General features: G+C 41.5%; 1 protein-coding gene across 1 annotated transcript in view; it reads left to right on the top strand.

The window, feature by feature from the left end:
- Positions 1 to 8,167, top strand: part of INTS2 (integrator complex subunit 2) — a 194,079-nt gene extending 185,912 nt beyond the window's left edge. Inside the window, exon 25 of the mRNA XM_069226442.1 lies at positions 3,171 to 8,167. Within this exon, the coding sequence (XP_069082543.1) occupies positions 3,171 to 3,343 (173 nt within the window). The 3' untranslated portion in view covers positions 3,344 to 8,167. The remainder of the gene's footprint in view (positions 1 to 3,170) is intronic.
- Positions 8,168 to 25,252: the final 17,085 nt, after the last annotated feature.

Raw genomic sequence — 25,252 nt, forward strand, 5'->3', positions numbered from 1 at the left:
TTAGGGACACATCCTTCCAGTAAAGAAGAGTTAACATTAGCTCTGGTTCAACTAGTGATCAACATTAAGTATTCTTCATAAAGGCCAGCTGGCAAAGGATCACATTGAGAGCCATGGGATTTGCTACGGATTAGCAGGGACAACAAGTCTTCATCATTAAGTGGTGCATGTTTAGAGGGCAAGGTAGTATTTGCCCCATAGGCGGGGTAAGAAGCCTCTGTATGAAATACAGGGGTCAGAAGAGATGACTGCAGATCATCAATTTTCAGTGTGAAGAAATTGGCAATCTGATAACATTTCTCAGAAGATTTAAAGGCTTCCCCTTGCTAGGGCTTGCCGAAGCCCTTTTAATAACTGAAAAAGGCCTTGGTAGAGGTTTGAGCATTAGGAATTTTGTCACAATAGAAAGTAGTTTTAGCTATCTTGACAGTGTTTATAGGCAGTATTGAGCTTAATTCACTCTCTTTTCATACTGTGATTATAGTATGTGCGCCAGTGGCATTATGTGTTCCCAAGGGCACGCTTTGTGGATTTAAGCTCCGGTGAATACAACTCATTGGATGAGTTGTTTCTCTTGCGAGTTGATCTGGTGAGCCCCAAGAGTCACTTGCTGTCCGTAGAAGATTAAAATGTTGAGTAACCAGTTAAGGCAAGGAGGGAGGCTTATTATCCGAAAGAATCAAGCAGTGGGATGATATTACATCAATTTGCAGGGGAGCCATTCCTCCAGCTTCTGAGAAAAATAGTCTCAGGGGTGGTTGGGGGTAGACCGGCTGCGGTGGCGGTGGGTAGCTTCACAGGAAAAAGGCACATCAAAGTAGCCTATCGGAGGTAGGCTATATTGCAGACAAGGTTTACAGTATGGGGGAGCAGAACACATTATGTCTAATAAATGGCCTTTAGATATAGGTGCTCAGAGGAAGGCCACGTTTAAGGTCAAACAAAGCAAAAAGGTCCAAAGCTTTGGCTACCATTGGAAGGGGAGATAGGTCGAAATAGATATTCCGATTGCCCAGTAGGAGATGCTGTGAGTTCACATCTGCTGATTCCATCAGTGCTGAGGTTCAAAATGTCCAGTTCCTCAGAGGAGGTAAAAGGCAGGTGAAAGACAAGAACACAAAACCAAATGGTCCCATTGAACTTGCTTAATTGTCAGGTACTGAAGCACAGAATCACAATGAGAAAAGATTTTCGTGACTTTCCAGACAGTCCTGATGATCAGAGTCAGGGCACCATTCATTTTTCCTGTGCGGGGAATGTCAAAGAGAGAACAGCCATCCAAAGTGATTTAATTTGAAACACCCAGTCCTGATTTAGGGAACCAAGTTTCTGTAATGGCCAGCATATCTAAGTTAAAATCCAAAATTAGAGCTCTGCAGAAGAGACATTCTCAATACCGCACCACACATCAAGTAACAAAGCTGACAGATTAGATTTTGCCTACTCTGTACCTGGAGCAGGAAGAGTCGTCGGCGGATCGGTTTAGATATTAGAGGATGAGAGGCTGTCACTCAAGCCATTATTTAATGTGCTCATACGAGAATACAGTTTTACTTAGTACTGTTGTTCATTTATACAGAATGTTCTTGGCTTACCTGATGTTGGTTAGACTGGCAGCGTTGCTGGCAGCTCGATGCTGTCCGGGTGTAGATGGACTTGTCTTTGGCACAGATGCACAGTGAGTGTCATTAACTATCTGCCTTCCACCAAAAAACTAGACCAGCACCCAAAATGGCCCCCAGTCCACAGTGCAACTTAACCAAGTAAAATGGCATGACTTTTGTTAGTCCAGTTCCAACAATTAAAACACAGCCATGACAACACTCCACCAACCCCACCTCCCCCAAAATCAATAAGAACGTGAAAACTACTTTGGAACAACAGTAACAAATGTTTTTAAATATGTGTAAAAAATGGGCCAAAGTGAAAAATAGTCAGTATAACAAAATCGGTGGCAAGAACTAAAAATGGGAGCAGCAACACAACCTGTTAGGAGTATGGATGCACTGTGGGTGTAATTAAATGCCCACCTTGTACCAAACAAATAAACCCTACACCAGGTCCGTGGCGAAACTTAACCAAGTAAAAATGGCAATACTCTTGTTAGTCCAGTTCCAGCAATGAAGTCACAGTCAGGAAACACTCTTGAGCTCCACAAAATCAACAGGAATACAAATTTAAAATAAAGATAACAATATGTAACTCACCTAAAATAAATTAAATATGTGCATAATCTAGTCAGCGTAAAAAAATTATAAATTTAAATCTGAAAGACTTGTGGTTCCAAATTGCAAATGTCTTATTATCACGTTCGATGTGGTGCTAGATATTTACTGGCTGTTCATGGTTAATACCACATTGACCACTGTGTTTTGTTGTATTCACATTACTTTATCTGTTATCAAAGGGTAATTTGTAATCTGTTCTGGTAAATTTATACTATCGCCTTTTATATTTTGCATGTTTTTATTTTACAGTGTTCTGATGAACGTGTGTTCTTTGTCCAACCTTTACAAAACCGGAAAAAATAATAATAGATATTTTGTTCTGTATGTAGAATTTGCATAGACGAAAATGTGGTGGGTTTCTTTTTTTTTTTCGTGTTTTCTTGAGTGCCTTAATGTCACCTATTGTCTGAGCCTGCTTGACAGTGAGCGGGGTGGGGGGATACTGTTTGAACAATGGATTGTTTCCCAGCTGTTAGGGACCTGTCGCTCAGCAGGTTGTGGTTAGTTAGTCCGGGTCTGTTCTGTCAGAGGATGTGGGCAGTGCGTCTTTTCGCCCATCTTTATAAACTCAGTCTAAACAGCCAGGATGTTGTGCTATATAAACTCTGGGACTTTCCGTACTTTCAGCATGAGCCATAAGCAGCAACAGACCTCTCCCACTGTTGGGGGTGCTAGTAAATAGACATCAGCCACTAGGACCACAAACTGCTAGGTATTAATGACAATAAGTGTGAACGGTCAGAAAGCAGGGAATTTTTTTGAGTTGAAGTAGTCAAGATGGTTAATTGAAGGATAGACCACACGACACAAACATAGAGGCAGATGTATTCTTGTTGATCCTAGTAGAAGGCCAGTAGGTTTTGAACACTGATCTCATTGTACGAAGTTGCATGGCACCCCCTGTGTGGTTTCTGTTCTAATCCACTGTTTGTCTCATGGCAGGTCTTCAGCAGTTGAAAGAAAAGCCCAAGCAATTACCCGAGGCACTTAAAGACAGTACGTCTACCCAAAGTAAGGGGAAGAGCCATGAGAGCTTGGATCCTGATGTACAACTCTGTCACTGCATTGAAACCACCATTGTGGAAATTATTAATATGAGTGTTACAGGAATTTGAATGAGACTTTTGTAAAGAATTAACCAAACAACGGTGGCCCCTACAGAACTGAAAATGGCTTTCGGGTTCTTGTAATAAGTGATGAAATACAACTATTGATAGGGCATGGAAGCAATTTTTTCTAGGCTCACGGTTCTGAGATAAAGAAATTGCAGTGTCCCAGTATTAAAAAAGGGAAGTTTATACAATTCGTTCATATGAATGATGCGGCTGAAGAAGAACTTCTGCGGTGCTCATGAATGACAGAACATATTCCTTTCCTCCTGAATTTGCATAGTAACGGCAAGCACATTGGCTGTTGTCAGAAAATGTGTTGGGACTTGCACTTGATTGCACACTTTTTTGTAAAGTAATTATTTAACAACGAGATTGCTTGGAAAAGAGAGATATTTTTCGCCATTGTGAGGAAGAGCCATTTGTGGTTAAGAACAAACCCGAGCACCTAGTGTACTTACATTCTTTATTCTCAAGCACCATGAGACATCGCAGGCCACAGTTACGGATTATCACTCATTGCATTGCTGCTGCTACAGTGAACTTAATGAGCGGTGAGAAGTCCTTATAAAATGCTTGGATTTAAAGGAATTTTTAAAAAGGATTTGGAAAACTTAACCTGTTAAATGATCCAGAAAATGAATAGCTATGACATTTTAAAGAGCATATTATATTAAGATACTCCATACCATTTTTAGTGTTTGACAGCAATGATTGGGAATCCTGGTCTAATAAGGTGCCTCATAGTAATAGCTATGAAATTACTGAGAATGGCTTAAAAGTGTCTGCATACAAATTCTTTCCGAAAAACCTTCTTGCTACAAGTGTCAGGCTCGATTTTACAGCATTGAACTGCTAGACTATTTGAAGTGCCTTCTGAGCAAACAAAAGGAAAAATAGTATTTCAGAATTGAAATGTAACTCTTTGTTTATTTTGTGAAATACAGTCCCAATACCATTCACAAACAGTTGGGCAGTCTACTTTCTTTGCAATTTGTCAGTGGCCCAGCCACACGGAGATAAGGACCAGAATGGCACCCACGAGCCATAGATGAACATTTCTGTCCTTAAGACAGTGGGCCCCCTGTGCCATTTTCCTGGGCTCTCATATAAATTGGTTTAGAAATGCTTATCTTTATCTTTGACGTTTCTTTTGTCATGTCGGTCTGTATCATGTGATCCGTGAGCTCAAGTGAGACGCAGGCCATGTCTTTCAAGAATCAAAATAATGGAAGAACTGAATTGTGCCATAGTAAAAATGTAGAGTGGCGCCCACATTTTCCGGCCTGTTCTCCAGATACATATTGAGGATCCTTTAGTAGGTAAAGTGAAGGCTAAGTTTTTTTAATCAAAGGAAATTTGCCATATTTACTTGGTGGAAGTAATATCTACACTGTAATTTTATGAACAGAGTGAATATGATACTGGTCTGATGTAGTGCTTGGTAGTGTTGGCCTAGTGGCAAGTTTATAGAGTTCAGAAAGGGAGATGTTGCCTTGTTGGTTTGGGATGTGATGACCAGGCTTAAGCAAACTGGAGAGGTGCTGCATGTGTGTTTTACAAACACCATCATTACAAGTTTACATCCAGCAAGCACATAACGAAACACCATCTCTAGGCCTTGCCCTTAGGGGACTGGTGACATGTTGAGTGTTTGGGCAAGGGTGTAAGATGGGACACCTGTACAGCAGCCTAACACCTCTGTTCCACAAACAAACAGACAAAAAAGCACAGTTCAGTAACACACCTATTACATCCAGTGTACGTGAAATGCCCCAAACCATTCGAATATTTGGAGTCACATACTTTAAAATATGATAGGAACTTATTCATAATGTGATATTTTTATGTAGGATGCTAGTGAGTTGATTGTTTCTAATGGAGGATCAAAAACATGTCCCTCATCTTCGATGTAGAGGTGGATTTGAATGCGGTTTGTCATGTTTTTCTCCCCACTGGTAAATGTTCAATATTTGGAGTACGATAGCATATTGTTGGTTACATTACCACTGAATGTGGCTATGGAACACTGTGTTTGGATTTGTGGTGTATTTGTGCGTTGGCTGAGAGCTGGTGGCTGGCTAATTATTCAATCATTCTTGAGGGAGCAGTGACCAAAATTAGGTTTTTAGTGTTAAACCAAAATGGACTTTTTTTCTAACACAATTGTATTCAATACAATATTTCTATTTTTTATTGTTCTCTGGTTTTGTAATCACTACTAGACTGTTCAACCAAACAGTGGGTAAAACATACCATTTTAGAGATCTTATCTATTTTGTAAGTGATTTTTTTAGTGTTTTTTCAGAAGATTTCGGAATACATTGCAACGATCTGCATCGTTCAAACATTTAAACGTGTGCATTCAGAGTGCCACCTACCAGAATCTTTGCTAATACCATAAAAGCCACAATCAAACATTTTTAATATGTGAACAACATTAACCTATCCAGAAAAGGATGTGATTGCCACCAATTAGAACCTTAGAGTTAACCCATTCTACCTTGGAAAGTCTGTTACAGATGCCATCCGAGGTGCGAGACACACTGGTATATCCATTCCCTCCCTTGTCTCTGATAAACAGTAATCAAAAGACCAGAAACTACAATTTCACAGTAATCCCGATAGCTCCAGTCTATGCTCAGCAATTCTGGTTGGCAGATAAAATGTTCCTGGAGCTCCCAATCATTCTCCTAATGTATGAGATGAGGATCTACTGTCTGAAATTCAGAAGGATTATTTACCCTAAGCCACTCTCTTAATGTGTGGGTCTAAATCCTAGTATAAGTAACTGGACATTTCATATTAGCTATCCGATCAATTAGAAGGAAATCTGCCAGCACAAAGTCAATGTTGCAAATAGAAAATTATGTTTTTATGTTTGGGCTGATCTTTATGGCCATTGTTGTAGGATTGTCATTTCTCCTGCGTTTCCTCCATCTAGCCAGGTCAAGCGATGGGGTGACCATTTAATGTACATTTGTATGTACTCAATATATACAGAAAGAAATATGGATGATCATCTCTAGTTGCTATCTTAGAGGGTTAACGGTTTAACAATGTCTTGTACGACCTATGACTAGCCCTCTGCCCATTGCAGTAGGGATCTGTTTTAAGTATTCTCGGAGCCCGGTGAAGCATGTTATACTGCGCCCCTTAAAATTACATGTCAGCACAGCATTCTGTGGTTGCAAATACCCAAGGAGGAAGGACTGTTCAATATAGGGTATTTGGTGCTGCACCGCATATTCTTTTTCCCACCGGGACAAAGATGTACTTCTAATAAATCACAAATTTGGTTTCATATTTTTAAGCTGTCCCTTGACCGGTGCTTTTAAATAGGCACCATACCTACAATTTGAAAAGAAAACTCGGTAAACCTCCTTCCAAGCGTGGTGAAAATATCAGGCACAAAAAAAGCCTGGGACAAATGGGACAAATTCAACTTCCACACTACATTGGGCTCTGAATAACGCTAAAGAATGGCCTTTATGAGTGGAATTACTGTGCAGTATTCCCCTAGCTGCATCGTTTTGGCCTCACAAATGTGGGACCAGTTGCAAATAAAGCTAAGCTTTTCATTTAAAATCGAGCACACGCACAGTTTGAGCCCAATTTTTAAATTACTGTGGCATTTAGAATCGGGCTGTGTGATTTGGTTGCAATAAGGGATTTTCATTTTTTATTGAAATGGCAAAGTCATCAACGGCTGCAATGCACTTTGTGTGGCCTTAGGGGTTGAAGACAAAAATGTATTTCAGTAACAATATAGGCATTATATAAACTGTAGATTATAGCTTTTCTATGAGGTTGCAAGAAAGCCTATGCCCAAAAACTCAAGGCACTCAGCTAGTGCTGAGGGAGCATGCAGTGCTTTTCTAGCAGATTTATCCGACAACCGTCTGCTAATCCTACAACATGGCCCTTTCCTTACCGTAACTAAACAGTATGTGGCCACAGAGTCCATGCCTAATGCCAGGCTTGAGAGAGCATACCTGCAGACCGTCGTATATGAGATATCTGCATCATGTTGTGAATTGCATCACAATCAATGGCTGCTACTTTGATGCTTGGTCCTAATGGCGAAACTACATGCTGGGGAGTGATGCTCTTAGTAGGGAGTAATCGTGAGCCTCTGCTGTCCCTAAAGTTTAGAGTACCACTTGCTCTCCAAGCTGACTTTTGCGAGAGGCACAGTATGGCCCATGTGTTTGTTCTCATGGTTTGATGCAGAGCACGTCATGTAGGGATTTCCCTAATTTCAGAGCAAGTTCATAGCTGTAGACTAGTGAACGACAACAAGGTTCCAAAGTTATGAAGAGCCCACTTTGATGTTTGTGATGTCAATGAAGAATGAGGCAGTGGGGCTTTAAATTCTGTAAAGATGTCAGAATGATGCATTGCAGTTTTATTATTCTGTAACTTTCCATTGTAACATATCTACAGTATTTAGTATGACATTGGCAGAACTGTATTGCTGAAGACCGAACCACCAGGCGTATGAGTAATGTTATACTAAACTTTCTTTAACTGTGTTTGTTTATAAAATTAAGACTCCTCTTCTACAATGTATTTCTCTTTTTGTCTTTGTAATAGTTGAGCGTATGTGTTTGTTTCCACGAGTATACATGAATGGATTCTTCACAGTATAAGATGTGTGTTTAATGCAACACATTTTAATTTTTCCATGACTGAGCCCGTAAGCACACGCAAAATATGTTTTATCAGTTTCCAGATGTAAAATATGTAAATAGTGATTTGAGATGTATACTTGTTATTTTCTGAGGACTGTATATTTTTAAGATGTTCATAAAGTCTTTGTAGCAAACATTCAAGAATCGAGTAATTGCCTTGTCAGTGTGCAAAAACCGAAATCCTATATTTGTTTTGTTATGATTTGTTATGGAGAAACTCTCTCGCTGTGCCTCACACCCAGGCTCCATTGCACCAGGTTAAAAAAGGAAGCCGTTTTTTCTCTGCATTTCTCTTATCGCAGGCTTCATCCCGTTGGCACTGAAGGCTAGCTGCCCTCACCCAATCTTAGTAAGATGGAGGGTTCTGCGATAACCAGTTCTTACAATTTTCTTTCCTTGCTAACAACATTAGAAGAAATAATAACCCCTTCTGACACGTATTCAACTCCCCAGCCCTGTTTCAACCCCAAATAATATCAGGGAGTGGTTTACTTTCATTTGGCATGCAAGATTTCACTTAGTGAGCCAAAACCTTGCTCCAAAAGCAGACCAAAGCTTGGCATTCCACAAACATATGTTTATCGTCCTCACCCACCGCAGGGCCAAGCTCAGATGGCCACCAGTCGGATGACCATATTTCAGATGCTTTGCCAAAAAGTAAAATGTCTGTTTTATCTCCATTCAACTAGAGACAATTATTAGTCATCCATGTTGCAACTCATCGAATACAAAAGGAGAACTGCGACTGTGCTTTCCCAGAATCAGATCCGAAGGAGATAAGCAATTGCATATCAGCCGCATAGGGTATGATCTCAAATCCATAAGATCTTACTATTTGTGCTAGTGGTGCTATGTAAACATTAAGTAATGTCGGGCTCAGGCAGGAACTCTGTGGGACTCCTTTATTGACTTCTAAGGTTTTTGACCCAAAGGAGTCACAACAGATATTGTGTGTTTGGTTGTTCAAAAACATCCCTGAGCCAGAGCAGAATATTACAGTATATGCCAGCCTCATACAGACATACATGAATAAGAATGGAATGAGAGACCCTATCAGAGGCTGCAGATGGGTCTAGTAGGACCTGCATAATTGTGGTCCCATCATCTAAAGATAGTCTGATGTTATCTGAGACTGCCACCAGGGCTGTCTGAACTGTGGGATGCTCTAAAACCAGAGTGTGAGTTTTCTAGGATTTTGTGCTCTTCAAGAAAAGATGACAATCGGGAGTTGACATATCCTTCTAAAAGTTTGGCAAATAATGGTGACAAAGAGATGGGCAATGGTTAGAAAGAACCTCTGAGTTGGCTGAAGGTTTCTTAAGGATGGGCTGGACTTGTGTACATTTCTATCTTGCCGGGAGCTTAGCTGTGGTTAACGAGAGATTAAATAGCTCATTTACCATAGGGGCAGTCACCAATTTCAGACTAGCCTTTATCCTGGGAGGACACGGATCTAAAGGAGACCCAGATTTGGCTAGTGCTAGCAGAATTTGAACCTGCTCCAAGGATTAAAGGTCAAAGTTGCTTAAAGTATTGGTGACATTAGGAGGCGCATGATTGATATCATAATCTATTGAGTGCAGTTCCGGAGCCACTGGAAAATTCTTATAAATAAGATGAATTTTCTCCTCAAAGAAATCTGCCAAGTAGTAATTCTCGAAGTATGGTTCTGCCAACCCTCCATCACCGCTAGGTCATTGCTAAAGCCACTCACCTACGCCCTGTTCCCCAGAGAAATGATATCACAATGGAATCCAGCTCTCTGAATACATTTCTGAGGACCCACACTAGGAGCACCCGATATCAACCGCAGCAGTGCAACCGTCTTGAGTAGCGCAATCCTGCCCGCCACTGACAGTGGTAACGTGCTCCAGAATTCTGTGCTCCTTCTGAGTTCCATAGTTGCTCTCCCAATGTTCCCTTCTAATAAGTCAGTAGTGTTGTGGTATATTTTAACCCCAAGATATTGTAAGCAGTCTGGTTCCCATAATAACCCCTGTAGGCTTGGTGGGTCTTGACGGCTCGGGATAGTGGGAAATACTTGGGACTTGCGCCAGTTCACGCTCAGGCTAGACTGTGCACTGAATCTTTCCAGTAGGACCTAGGCACCAGCTAGCACTGTTGAAGAGTTCTCAAGGAATACCAGTAGGTCATCTGCATTAGGAGCGATATGGTGACTGCGTCCGCCGTGTTCTAGTCCCCTATATACTGGCCCAGTTCTGGAATTAGCCACCAAGGGTTCAACGGCCAGCGCAAACAACAATTGGGACAAAGGGCACACCTGCCTAGTCCCACCTCCAACTGGGTACACCTCCGATATACAGCCTCCTGTATGCACTCTGGCCGTGGAGTGTGTGTATGATAAACTAGTTCACCTAATGTAATTAATTAGGAAAGTATTCAGTGAGTATAAAGGCGCTACCAATCCCTGATTCCAACTGGCTCAGAAGGTGCACTAGTCAGGGTGACTACTTCCAAAACACCCCATCTACCAGCAATTCATACTGGTAAGTCATATGTTTCCTAATTTTACCAGGCACTCAACCCACCAGAAAAGTATTCCGTAAAGATAAGTAAAATGTGAATATTATTATAACAGTAGTTCCACCTATGTTAAAGTTGTTTATTGGTCCATATACATGTTCAGATTGAAACCACTGTGTCCACAATCAGTTGATATGTAGTCCAATAGATTGTATTCCGTAATTCACTAAATCAATTCTACAGTAGACATCACATTGAATTTCCATCAAAAGAGTTTCCTTACATCTCTCAAAGCCAGCCCACCAACACGTGTTTCGTCAGGGGTATCACCCTCATGACTTCATCAGGGCTGTAACAATGTATAATACACATATTAATACAGTACAATTTAAATCCCAGTGTTGTTAGTAATGTGAGTAACCATGCAGTGTCGTGTGGGTAGTTAAATAATGACAAGGAAAACAAACAAAAGCAAATGTACTAATATGACGAGTAACAACCAGTTTATATGCACAAGTGACCAAGTACCCAAAATTACTAAATGGACCTATGTGTATAGCACTCATCCCCAAAACAATACCCCCAATATTAACCAGCTGTGTAAATCCTTTGTGTGCATGCTACTGTGATCTAAATCCAAATAGTGTAATATCACTAACCTTCCATAAGGAATCTCTCTAATTGTCATTACTAGATTGATTTCATGGCGATGTTTCAAGAACTCTAGTGATGATGTTCAGTTCCTCTGTTCAAATGTCAGAACCAAAAGCAGATTAAGTAAATGTAAGTCCTTGCCACTGTAGTCTCAGTATTACGTATCACTGACAACTGGCTCCATTGCCCCTAAATACTATAAGACTCCAAACTCAATAAATAACAAGCTTCACTTCTTAAAGATTTATGCAGTCACTATAACCAAGACTGTATGAAAATTAAATCTAGAACTATTGTGGTTATCTCACTGTTCAATAATTAAATATATATAACAAATAACGTGTGCACAAAAGAAAAAAGAACCCCATACAGTATATCGGGTGGTCAGGAAACCTTGTTGCCTTAAGAGTTACTAAACCGTTGTGTGCCGGAAGAAACATAATCGCTAGTTGTCAGCGAGCATATACAGAAACACACTACCGTCACTTTCATCTTGCAGCCCAGAAGCCCAGTATCAGTTCGACCAGGACTTTCACGCTTACCTTGGGCCAATTGTTTCGTAACTCTTGAATCCACAACGGTTGGAAGCGAGTGCGCTCTTCATCTGAGCGTCACTCACGCCGAAATTAAATATCCTCACCAACGCGTCCTGGTGCGGAAGTGACTAACCCATGTGTGTTAGTCCTTCCGCATTGTCTATGGCCACCGCGTAGATATAGAAAGAGGACTCAAAGCGAAAAACTCTTCCTTCCACACTCTTTGTCTCGTATCTTTGAACCACTAGGTATAAGGTTCGAATTATATCATTATAAGTTACAAAATGTATCCTTTTTAGGTTGCCAAACCCAAGCAGATTTAAAACAAAAAATTAAATATTTCTAGTCCGTATAGATACTATCCAAGAGACAATGGCAATCACTTACAAATCGTTAATCTGAATCTGCAATAATTAAGACTCTATTTTCCAAAATTACGTTCCTAAAAAATACTCCAACTCATAATCTGTATTTAAGCCCACCTCCACTGCCTGTAACCTCATGATCCATAGTGATTCTCTTCATCTAAGCTGTAATTCTCTGTTTCCTCCCCTGGAGTCCACAGAAATATGTTCTAAGCCAAAAAAATGAATTGTAGTCTGGGTGCTTTGGTTCTTACAAACCAGGACATGTTGGACTAATGGATATCTCTCATCCCTTTGTTTAACCGCCCTCAAGTGTTCACCAATTCTTATTTTCAATGGACGTATAGTGCTCCCTACATATACATGTTCACATTTGCATTTTATAATGTAAATAACATATTTCGTGTCACAGGTCATGTATGAATTTAATCTATAGACCTTACCATCATTATCAGTGAATTCCGTTAGGCCATGGCAAGCCCATTTGCAAACCCCACAATGACCACATTTATAAAAGCCTGGATATTTTCTTCATAGCCAATTCTCTTTCTTTAGTGGTCTCGGATAAGTCCGACACAACAGATTCTTCAAAGATTGTCCTCTTCTATACGTGAGCATCGGACGTGATGTGATAAATTTTGTTATCATGTTGTCTTGTTTCAAAACGTTCCAATGTCGTTGCATCACTCTCCTCAAAATAGATGCACTTTCATTGTAATCTGTAATCAATCTGTTCTCATTTGAACTTTTATCCAGAGGTTTCCGACGTGGTTGTAAAGTCTCTGTCCAGTTAACTTTTTTAACCCTTTTTTGTGCATTTTGAATTGTATCCCGACTGTAACCCCGTTGTACAAAGCGAGAGACCATTTCTTGTGCACATTCTTCAAATTCTTCTGTTCTACTACAATTACGTTTCGCCCTGACTAGTTCCCCAAAGGGTATTGCCAATATTTGGTGTTTGGGGTGTGCACTGGAAGCATGTAGTATTGCATTGCACAAAGTTGGTTTTCTAAACAGTCTACTCTGAATGCGGTCATCATGTATGAACAATTCAACGTCTAGAAAATCAATTTCCTGTCTGCTAAACTTATAAGTACATTTAATATTTACATCATTTTTATTCAAATACTCACAAAATTCACTCAATTGTGTTGAATTGTCTGTCCAGATCATAAAACAATCATCAATATACCTTCCCCAGTACAAGATATAATCTTGCCACTCTCTGGGCCCTGGTCCCCAAATCCACCTCTCCTCAAACATCCCAGGAAGAGATTGGCATAAGAAGGGGAGAATTTGGCACCCATCGCCACTCCCTGTCTCTGTCTGTACCACTGATTGTTGAAAAGGAAAATGTTGTGATTTAATATTAGATCGACCATCATCAGTATCATTTCAGTGTGTTTAAGTAAACTAGCTGATCTTCTATTTAACATGTGTCTCAGAGCTTTGAGACCTGCCTCATGTTGAATACTAGTATAAAGTGCCACCACATCCAAAGTAACTAACATCATATCAGCTTCCCATTGCATGTCTCCTAAGATGCCCAGAATATGTTTAGTGTCTCTGATATATGATGGTAAGTTCACAACGAGTGGTTGCAAGAAAACATCAACAAATTCTGAGATTCTCTCCGTAGGTCCCCCAATCCCTGAAATTATTGGTCTCCCAGGGGGAAAAGGGAGGTTCTTATGGATCTTTGGTAAAGTATAAAAGCACGGATACCTAATGAAATCCTCTCCCAGTCAGAATCTTACCATCACTGCATACAGAAAGGACCATTCGAGGCTATTGAATGCCTTTTCCAGATCTAGACTAAAGACTACTGCTTCTGTACAATCATATGTGTCTACCTCCAGTATAGTGAGTAATCTCCTGATGCTAAGAGCCGTGTTCCGGTGTATAAGTCTGGTCATGTAAGGGAGGAGTCTGATGGTGAGTATCTTACTCAGCACTTCATAATCAGTGTTCAGCCTTGGTAGAGGTTGATAAGATCTCTTATCTTGTGCCAGTTTTCCTGGTTTCAGTAATGGTACCACCACGGCTTCCTGTGAGTTCGTCTAGAGCGTGCCTGTGCGTTTTGCTGCATTATAAAGCTCATATTTTTGGGGATACCAAGTCCTCCACATGTGTGGCATAAAACTTGATAAAAAGTCCATCAGTGCAAGGAATTTTGCCTCTAGCCATTGCCTTTATTCCTGTCCGAACTTCCTGCACCATTACATCTCCCCCAAGTGCCTCTGCTTCCTCGGGTGTTAGTGTGGAGAACTCTAGGTGTGCCACTAACTCGCGAATGTCTGTTGTTGTGCAATTCAATGTACTAGTATATAATGTAGAGTAGTAGGCTTGAAATTCCTCATTAATTTGATTTTGCTGATATACCTTGTGTGCCCCACCCCGGTCTCCAGCTCAAGTATCATGGACCCACTCTTCACTGGGTTTGCTAGCCACGCCAGCAGTGTGCCTGTGCAGTCCCCCTCTGCATGTGCTTTAACCATATAATTTTTATAGTTGAAACAGCGAAGTTGCTCTATTTGTGTCATTGCTGTCTCCTTGGCCTCCAGGAGTTTTGCATGTGCCTCAAGATGGTCCGGTCTATGTAATTCTAGTCTACGCAGTGATTTCCCCACTGCCATGGCCTCCTTTATCACCGTGCGCCTGACCCTCACCAATTCCAATATGCATTTGCCACTTATCACTACCTTGAAGGTGTCCCACTCTTTTTGGGGTGAAGAAGTAGACCCCTCATTATCTGCAAAGTATTATCGTATGGCTGTCCCTATGACCTCTAGATATGCAGCATCCTCCAAGGATTCCGGCTTGAGTCTCCAGGTCGGAATGCATGGTCTCTGTCTCACTCCAGGGACAAGGTTGGGGTATTATCTGACGCTGTATGTGCAAGATATTCTACATTCCTAACAGCACTATGAACCATTGTGGGGCAGTGAAATGTGTCTAATCTCTCATGCAGGTCGTGGAGGGAATCAAAAAGGAATAATCTCTGGATGCTGGGTGTAGTATGCGCCAAGAGTCCACCAAGTGCCACTCTGACTTCCATTCTGTAAATGTCTGGGCTAATCTTACCAACAGGGTGTCCTGCAGCAGGGGATGGGAGCGGTCCATCTCCACATTGGCAACGCAATTAAAGTCCCTTCGAATCACTACGTTTCCGAATAGGTAGGGAGCGAGAAAACCCTATTTGATCTGTGTTACATGCATAAATATTATTCATTGTGATGTCTCACCCATTTAAATGCCCTGCAGGACTCAGTAGCAACCCTCTGGGTCCGACTTGCCCCAATATATTAAAAAAGGAGTTCCGGGTTTCACCCAAATAAGCGTGCCACAGGGAATGTTGAGTATGTGGTGTAGTATGCCTGGCCCCTCCACCTTCTCTGCAAAGCAGCACCCTCCTGTTAAAAAAACACTGGCTATCACCATAGATATGATTAACTCTCTCAGTAGGTGTTCTGCTAAAACCTTCTTATTGAAAGCCAGTGAATTCCTTCCGAAGTATCAGAATTTTGCCCTCAAATAAATCTGAAAGCTGCGCTCAGGGTTCAAGAGAAGGATGGACAGTTGAGAGCAGAGTCTGTTTTGGCAGTGGTCGAAAGGGTGGCAAGAAAGGTAGGGTAGTCAGCTGTGTCAAAAGTGGCAGAAAGGTCCAGCAGTATGGGGATGGGTGAGAGTTGCTTTTGGTGGATAGGGGCATAGCTTCCGGGGCAGGGTGTCGGGTGTTACATCCTCCTAATAAATGTATTTTGTGATAAATAGTTGGGTGCAGGTGCTTTCAGTCGGGTATGGTGAGGTCGAATTTTACTAAGACTTTTTACACACATAGACAAAATGCACACACATTTCCTCTCTCTGTTTGGAAAGACTTAAAAAATGTTAGTCATTTCACAATATAATGGGCTTTCTCTCAGTTAGTGCCCCTGCCAATCTGCCTTCCTCTCCTTTTCCACTGCTTCTTAACCCCCCCTCGTGTGCCTTGCTTGTCGTATATATTGTACTTTAACATCCTGATTTCCTGACAATCATGCTGGAACAGAAGTTAACACCCCCAAACATACTGACCCAGCTATGCCCCTGTTGGAGGTGATGAAGTCTGTTTTGGGGAGAACACAGAAGCCAGATTTGAAGGGAATAAGCAAATTGTTGGCATTGAAGTGGAGAGTCAGGCATTCAAGTATTTTGGAGAAGGCAGGAAATAGAGGCACGGGGTGGTACTTACAAGAAGAGGCAGAGTCAGCTGAAGGTTTCTGTAATGCGAGTATAACAAACAGCAGCTTAAAAACAAAAGTGATAGGCTCCAGATTGTGGTGGGTTGTTGTATAGGTAAGTTAGACAGAGTACTATATTGGAAGTTAAAGCAGGTTGTTTATGGTTTGTCGCCTGAAAGGGGCTGCAGGAGCCCATGAAGAGTTAGTAAATTTGAGTTTGGGAATGAGCTTTGTGGGCAGTGTAGGTTTAAAGTTGACTGTTAACCTTCGTGGAGTGGGCGGGATTTATGCAGAGAGAGTCAGGGGAATAAGTAGTGAGTCAAGGGTCTGGCCAATAGGTGTGATTTTTTTTTTTTTTTTAAGAGATCTGGGCTCAGTTGTACTGAGTGTTTTTAGGTCGAGCGTAAGCGTTCGACCTAATGTATACTTTTAGTATGCTTCTTATGGCTTAAAGCAGTGGTCTTCAAACTTTTTAATGCCGCGCCCCCCCAGTTGAAAAATAAAAATCATTGGGCCCCCCCTCAGAATTTTTCACAATTATTTTAGAAAGATGGCAATGTGTAAATAGGTCTAAACCTATTTAAACATTGCAGTTAAGTACTGTTACCTTTTTAAAACTGCAATAACATGCTTTTGCTTAAAACAAAGGCATGTTATCTGTATAATATTTCTTTTGGCCAGAGTTTGGCGCCCCCCCTGGGATCACTTGAGGCCCCCCAAGGGGGGCCCGCCCCCCAGTTTGAAGACCTCTGGCTTAAAGTGATTTCATTTGTTAGTTGCAGTGTCCTTTGCTCGCTAATGGTCAGTTCTGCCTTTTTCTCCCTCCTTTTTCGCTTTCAGAACAGTCACCAACTACTGTATTATTGCACTTTGGTTTCTTTATCTGCTGCTGTAACGTACTACTTTGGTATTTCTTTGGTGCTCCCTTTCACAGTGGGTGTTTTAGGCTGGTAGCTGCTTGCGTTTTATTGCAGCATTCTGTTCCTCCCATCTCCTCCCATGTCGCTGATATTTGTTTTGGCTTTATTCCAGTGCCGTCCTCACCTCTGGCTCCTAAAATAAGCTTATTTTTCAAAAGAAACACCCGGTCATTTAGCTCACTGCTCATGAAAGCCACAATATGCCCTTTCTGGTATAATGTAGCTAAACCTAGAAGCAATGATGTGAAACTTGCTTAGCCTTGTATCTCGAGTCTCTCCTCGAGGGACCCTCCCTGCCAGCACTGAGGATATTGCTCACAGGGCATTGTTTGTCTCCTTTATTGGAGTTATAAATCTTCTCAGTCTGCTCTGCTTTGTTGAAATCCGAGGCAAGAATGCTTGCAAGACTTTAGTCTGTTAAAATAAAAAGAAAATACTTTTCCAGCCTTATTTTCCATCGTGTCTCCTTAAGGGCTTGTGATATTTGATGTCAGAAGTTGCCATTGACCACCAAAACATGGCAGGAAAAGATGAAATTATGAGACAGGGTGGTCCAATTTATGTGGCAAGAAAAGTCCAGTTATGAATTTACAATGCCAATAGCTCTAACTAAAGAAAATCCGAGACCTGTTGAATTGCAAACGCTTGTTACAGCTGTAATCGCTCTGGGTTGTAGTTAGAGAACAGTTATTTGTACACCTGTCTCCGACTAAAGCCTGAGACAAGCAAGGAAGATGCAGCGACATTTGTTCTGTTAATTGTGCGTGCCAGGCTTTTGGGGTCTGATTAAAAGACGTAATGAGGTTTTGGAGGTAGGCAGATTTGGTCACGTGCTGAGGAAAATTTGTCAAGAGCTTGTCTGTATGCGTAAAGGTTTTCCAGTCTTGTTTTAGCTCCATTTACGAAGAAGTGCACTCTCCATGTTTTGGAAGCACATGTATGCTGTGTGATTCTTGGTTCAGTTCCTCATGTTTTTGGAGAGAATGTGCACACAGAATAGTGAAGGTCAAAATGATGGAGTGTCTGATTGAATTTTGTGAACTATGTATTCTGTAGTAATGGAGTGAAATTGTGTGTCTCAGGAACGCAGAGGAAGGTGGTTGAGTATGAATGCATGTATGTGGTATTGTATGTATGCATGAGGTATTTATACAGAACAAACCTAACCAAAAGGCAGTGGAATGTTTTCATTTAAACAATAGCGGGTTGGAATGGAGGGGGGTAGATGGGTTGGTGACTGATAAATTAGTGATGGTATGATCAAAGGGAGAGGACTTAATGGTGATTAGGGAGTGTGACAGTGTTTGAGATCAGTACTAGGAACCCTGGTTTGCCTTGGTTATCTGTGGGTGTAGTATAAATTGTGAGTGGTCAGAAAGAAGCACCACAAAGAGAGTGTGTCATATTTGGTTGCAGAGGTCTGGGTTGGAGTCTCCCATGTCTCTGAAGGTAGTATCGGTTGATATAGATTCCAGGGCATTACCCAGGACTTCAAAGAAAGAGTCCATGCTACCTGGAGGCCGGTAGGGGGATTGGCATTCAACTCCTCCCCCAATTGGATCTTCACAAAATCTGAAATGGCTGCACTGGCAAAAGTTGTAAGCAAATGGGGATTTTATCGACCCTCCCCTCAATGATGCATTGGCACAAAAACACCCTCGGGATCTTCAGCAAATACAGATCCAACAACCTCATCGTTTTCAGTGGGGCAATATAGCTAGAAGCCTGTCTGTGAGGTATATAGAGGCAGACCATAGACAGCTGTGTGCACCAGGACTCAAGATGCAAACAAAATACACTAAATGACAACCAGTGCAGTTGTTTTAGTAGGTTAGGAATAAACATTCGATGAAGAGCCTTCGGAATGAACTGCCGCATTCCGCACAACTTGCAGTCACCTAACCAGACAATCTGGAAGCCTTAAATAAAGATTATTCGCATAGTCCAACCTGGACATGATTAGGACATGCACTACAATTTTATCCGGGGCAACAGGAAGATCTAAAAACAAAAATTCCTCCGTGAATAAAAAACACTTTTTTAGCATTGCATCTGAGGTGAATTTGTTTAATCTAATCAAAGACACTATTAAGACCAGCTTTGAATGTTGCCTGCAAGGACCCTGAGTTTTTCCCAATCGAGAGAAGCAGCTGCGTATCATTGACATATGTAACAATACTGATGCCAAAAGAGTGGATTAGCGCTAGTAGTGGGGTTGTATACCCATTAAATAATGTGTGGCTGAGTGAGCATCCCTGGTAAACCCCACATTAAGTTGCTTACAACCTTATGAGAAGGTAGGAACCACCAACATAACATATGCTCTGTTTCCTCTGGAAAAGATTATAACCACCTTACAGCTGATCCGATAATCCCCAAATATGCCAGCCATTGTACAAATATGTGATGTTAGACCGTGTTGAATGCTGCCTACAAGTCTAAGAGAATCAAGTCAGCCTTCTGATCATGGTCTAACGAGATTTTGATTGATTCAGCTACTTCCCACATGGCAGTCTCTGTGCTACGCATGGGACAAAATCCTGATTGAGTTGGATTTAGAAGTATTTCTTGTTCCAGGTATTCAGAATATTGAGTATTAATAAGCTTCTTCAGCATTTTCTAGCTAAGAGTCTCTGTGGAGTTAAGGGGTGTGTTAAATATAGTGTTCATAACTGTGTTAATTGCGTGCTCTGTGATTTCAGGCCTATTACTCTAGAAGAGTCTAAGCAAGCTATCCTTAGCTGTAAATCAGGATCACCTTCTGACACTTGTCCTCCCGTATATTAGCTAATGCTCAATTTGTGAAAGAAAGAGAGCTGGTGCCCAAAACTCTGCTCATCATCCTGTAGCCAGCACAATTAAATGTCAGCGCGCTGATTACCAGGCTGCACAATCTTCATTCCACCTTGTGCCTCTGTAATCCACTTCCTGCCCATTTATCTCACTCTTGCAGATTCCTGCTTTATTCTTTTGAGATTATTTTTCTGTCTTTTTTCCCTCCTTTAGCCTGTGTCCTTTTTCCCCTCACTTGTACTCAGGAAATGTCGGAAGAGGTTAAATACATGCCAGTCCTCAAAAAAATGAGTGCCCAAAAATGAGTGCTGGTGTTCTCCACTGGCACAAATTAAGCACTGGCTATCACCATAGATTTGATTAACTCTCTTAGTAGGTGTTCTGCTAAAACCTTCTTATTGAAAGCCAGTGAATTCCTTCCGAAGTATCAGAATTTTGCCCTCAAATAAATCTGAAAGCTGCTCTCAGGGTTCAAGAGAAAGATGGACAGTTGAGAGCAGAGTCTGTAATGGCAGTGGTCGAAAGGGTGGCAAGAAAGGTAGGGTAGTCAGCTGTGCCAAAAGCGGCAGAAAGGTCCCGCAGTATGGGGATGGGTGAGAGTTGCTTTTGGTGGATAGGGGCATAGCTTCCGGGGCAGGGTGTCGGGTGTTACATCCTCCTAATAAATGTATTTTGTGATAAATAGTTGGGTGCAGGTGCTTTCAGTCGGGCATAGTGAGGTGTCCGTCGAATTTTACTAAGACTTTTTACACACACAGACAAAAATGCACACACATTTCCTCTCTCTTTTTGGAAAGACTTAAAAAATGTTAGTCATTTCACAATATAATGGGCTTTCTCTCAGTTAGTGCCCCTGCCAATCTGCCTTCCTCTCCTTTTCCACTGCTTCTCAACCCCCCCTCGTGTGCCTTGCTTGTCGTATATATTGTAATTTAACATCCTGATTTCCTGACAATCATGCTGGAACAGAAGTTAACACCCCCAAACATACTGACCCAGCTATGCCCCTGTTGGAGGTGATGAAGTCTGTTTTGGGGAGAACACAGAAGCCAGATTTGAAAGGAATAAGCAAATTGTTGGCATTGAAGTGGAGAGTCAGGCATTCAAGTATTTTGGAGAAGGCAGGAAATAGAGGCACGGGGTGGTACTTACAAGAAGAGGCAGAGTCAGCTGAAGGTTTCTGTAATGCGAGTATAACAAACAGCAGCTTAAAAACAAAAGTGATAGGCTCCAGATTGTGGTGGGTTGTTGTATAGGTAAGTTAGACAGAGTACTATATTGGAAGTTAAAGCAGGTTGTTTATGGTTTGTCGCCTGAAAGGGGCTGCAGGAGCCCATGAAGAGTTAGTAAATTTGAGTTTGGGAATGAGCTTTGTGGGCAGTGTAGGTTTAAAGTTGACTGTTAACCTTCGTGGAGTGGGCGGGATTTATGCAGAGAGAGTCAGGGGAATAAGTAGTGAGTCAAGGGTCTGGCCAATAGGTGTGATTTTTTTTTTTTTTTAGGAGATCTGGGCTCAGTTGTACTGAGTGTTTTTAGGTCGAGCGTAAGCGTTCGACCTAATGTATACTTTTAGTATGCTTCTTATGGCTTAAAGCAGTGGTCTTCAAACTTTTTAATGCCGCGCCCCCCCAGTTGAAAAATAAAAATCATTGGGCCCCCCCCTCAGAATTTTTCACAATTATTTTAGAAAGATGGCAATGTGTAAATAGGTCTAAACCTATTTAAACATTGCAGTTAAGTACTGTTACCTTTTTAAAACTGCAATAACATGCTTTTGCTTAAAACAAAGGCATGTTATCTGTATAATATTTCTTTTGGCCAGAGTTTGGCGCACCCCCTGGGATCACTTGAGGCCCCCCAAGGGGGGCCCGCCCCCCAGTTTGAAGACCTCTGGCTTAAAGTGATTTCATTTGTTAGTTGCAGTGTCCTTTGCTCGCTAATGGTCAGTTCTGCCTTTTTCTCCCTCCTTTTTCGGTTTCAGAACAGTCACCAACTACTGTATTATTGCACTTTGGTTTCTTTATCTGCTGCTGTAACGTACTACTTTGGTATTTCTTTGGTGCTCCCTTTCACAGTGGGTGTTTTAGGCTGGTAGCTGCTTGCGTTTTATTGCAGCATTCTGTTCCTCCCATCTCCTCCCATGTCGCTGATATTTGTTTTGGCTTTATTCCAGTGCCGTCCTCACCTCTGGCTCCTAAAATAAGCTTATTTTTCAAAAGAAACACCCGGTCATTTAGCTCACTGCTCATGAAAGCCACAATATGCCCTTTCTGGTATAATGTAGCTAAACCTAGAAGCAATGATGTGAAACTTGCTTAGCCTTGTATCTCGAGTCTCTCCTCGAGGGACCCTCCCTGCCAGCACTGAGGATATTGCTCACAGGGCATTGTTTGTCTCCTTTATTGGAGTTATAAATCTTCTCAGTCTGCTCTGCTTTGTTGAAATCCGAGGCAAGAATGCTTGCAAGACTTTAGTCTGTTAAAATAAAAAGAAAATACTTTTCCAGCCTTATTTTCCATCGTGTCTCCTTAAGGGCTTGTGATATTTGATGTCAGAAGTTGCCATTGACCACCAAAACATGGCAGGAAAAGATGAAATTATGAGACAGGGTGGTCCAATTTATGTGGCAAGAAAAGTCCAGTTATGAATTTACAATGCCAATAGCTCTAACTAAAGAAAATCCGAGACCTGTTGAATTGCAAACGCTTGTTACAGCTGTAATCGCTCTGGGTTGTAGTTAGAGAACAGTTATTTGTACACCTGTCTCCGACTAAAGCCTGAGACAAGCAAGGAAGATGCAGCGACATTTGTTCTGTTAATTGTGCGTGCCAGGCTTTTGGGGTCTGATTAAAAGACGTAATGAGGTTTTGGAGGTAGGCAGATTTGGTCACGTGCTGAGGAAAATTTGTCAAGAGCTTGTCTGTATGCGTAAAGGTTTTCCAGTCTTGTTTTAGCTCCATTTACGAAGAAGTGCACTCTCCATGTTTTGGAAGCACATGTATGCTGTGTGATTCTTGGTTCAGTTCCTCATGTTTTTGGAGAGAATGTGCACACAGAATAGTGAAGGTCAAAATGATGGAGTGTCTGATTGAATTTTGTGAACTATGTATTCTGTAGTAATGGAGTGAAATTGTGTGTCTCAGGAACGCAGAGGAAGGTGGTTGAGTATGAATGCATGTATGTGGTATTGTATGTATGCATGAGGTATTTATACAGAACAAACCTAACCAAAAGGCAGTGGAATGTTTTCATTTAAACAATAGCGGGTTGGAATGGAGGGGGGTAGATGGGTTGGTGACTGATAAATTAGTGATGGTATGATCAAAGGGAGAGGACTTAATGGTGATTAGGGAGTGTGACAGTGTTTGAGATCAGTACTAGGAACCCTGGTTTGCCTTGGTTATCTGTGGGTGTAGTATAAATTGTGAGTGGTCAGAAAGAAGCACCACAAAGAGAGTGTGTCATATTTGGTTGCAGAGGTCTGGGTTGGAGTCTCCCATGTCTCTGAAGGTAGTATTGGTTGATATAGATTCCAGGGCATTACCCAGGACTTCAAAGAAAGAGTCCATGCTACCTGGAGGCCGGTAGGGGGATTGGCATTCAACTCCTCCCCCAATTGGATCTTCACAAAATCTGAAATGGCTGCACTGGCAAAAGTTGTAAGCAAATGGGGATTTTATCGACCCTCCCCTCAATGATGCATTGGCACAAAAACACCCTCGGGATCTTCAGCAAATACAGATCCAACAACCTCATCGTTTTCAGTGGGGCAATATAGCTAGAAGCCTGTCTGAGGTATATAGAGGCAGACCATAGACAGCTGTGTGCACCAGGACTCAAGATGCAAACAAAATACACTAAATGACAACCAGTGCAGTTGTTTTAGTAGGTTAGGAATAAACATTCGATGAAGAGCCTTCGGAATGAACTGCCGCATTCCGCACAACTTGCAGTCACCTAACCAGACAATCTGGAAGCCTTAAATAAAGATTATTCGCATAGTCCAACCTGGACATGATTAGGACATGCACTACAATTTTATCCGGGGCAACAGGAAGATCTAAAAACAAAAATTCCTCCGTGAATAAAAAACACTTTTTTAGCATTACATCTGAGGTGAATTTGTTTCATCTAATCAAAGACACTATTAAGACCAGCTTTGAATGTTGCCTGCAAGGACCCTGAGTTTTTCCCAATCGAGAGAAGCAGCTGCGTATCATTGACATATGTAACAATACTGATGCCAAAAGAGTGGATTAGCGCTAGTAGTGGGGTTGTATACCCATTAAATAATGTGTGGCTGAGTGAGCATCCCTGGTAAACCCCACATTAAGTTGCTTACAACCTTATGAGAAGGTAGGAACCACCAACATAACATATGCTCTGTTTCCTCTGGAAAAGATTATAACCACCTTACAGCTGATCCGATAATCCCCAAATATGCCAGCCATTGTACAAATATGTGATGTTAGACCGTGTTGAATGCTGCCTACAAGTCTAAGAGAATCAAGTCAGCCTTCTGATCATGGTCTAACGAGATTTTGATTGATTCAGCTACTTCCCACATGGCAGTCTCTGTGCTACGCATGGGACAAAATCCTGATTGAGTTGGATTTAGAAGTATTTCTTGTTCCAGGTATTCAGAATATTGAGTATTAATAAGCTTCTTCAGCATTTTCTAGCTAAGTGTCTCTGTGGAGTTAAGGGGTGTGTTAAATATAGTGTTCATAACTGTGTTAATTGCGTGCTCTGTGATTTCAGGCCTATTACTCTAGAAGAGTCTAAGCAAGCTATCCTTAGCTGTAAATCAGGATCACCTTCTGACACTTGTCCTCCCGTATATTAGCTAATGCTCAATTTGTGAAAGAAAGAGAGCTGGTGCCCAAAACTCTGCTCATCATCCTGTAGCCAGCACAATTAAATGTCAGCGCGCTGATTACCAGGCTGCACAATCTTCATTCCACCTTGTGCCTCTGTAATCCACTTCCTGCCCATTTATCTCACTCTTGCAGATTCCTGCTTTATTCTTTTGAGATTATTTTTCTGTCTTTTTTCCCTCCTTTAGCCTGTGTCCTTTTTCCCCTCACTTGTACTCAGGAAATGTCGGAAGAGGTTAAATACATGCCAGTCCTCAAAAAAATGAGTGCCCAAAAATGAGTGCTGGTGTTCTCCACTGGCACAAATTAAGCACTGGCTATCACCATAGATTTGATTAACTCTCTTAGTAGGTGTTCTGCTAAAACCTT

The sequence above is a fragment of the Pleurodeles waltl genome, chromosome 3_1, assembly GCF_031143425.1.
Source record: "Pleurodeles waltl isolate 20211129_DDA chromosome 3_1, aPleWal1.hap1.20221129, whole genome shotgun sequence".
Taxonomy (NCBI): domain Eukaryota; kingdom Metazoa; phylum Chordata; class Amphibia; order Caudata; family Salamandridae; genus Pleurodeles; species Pleurodeles waltl.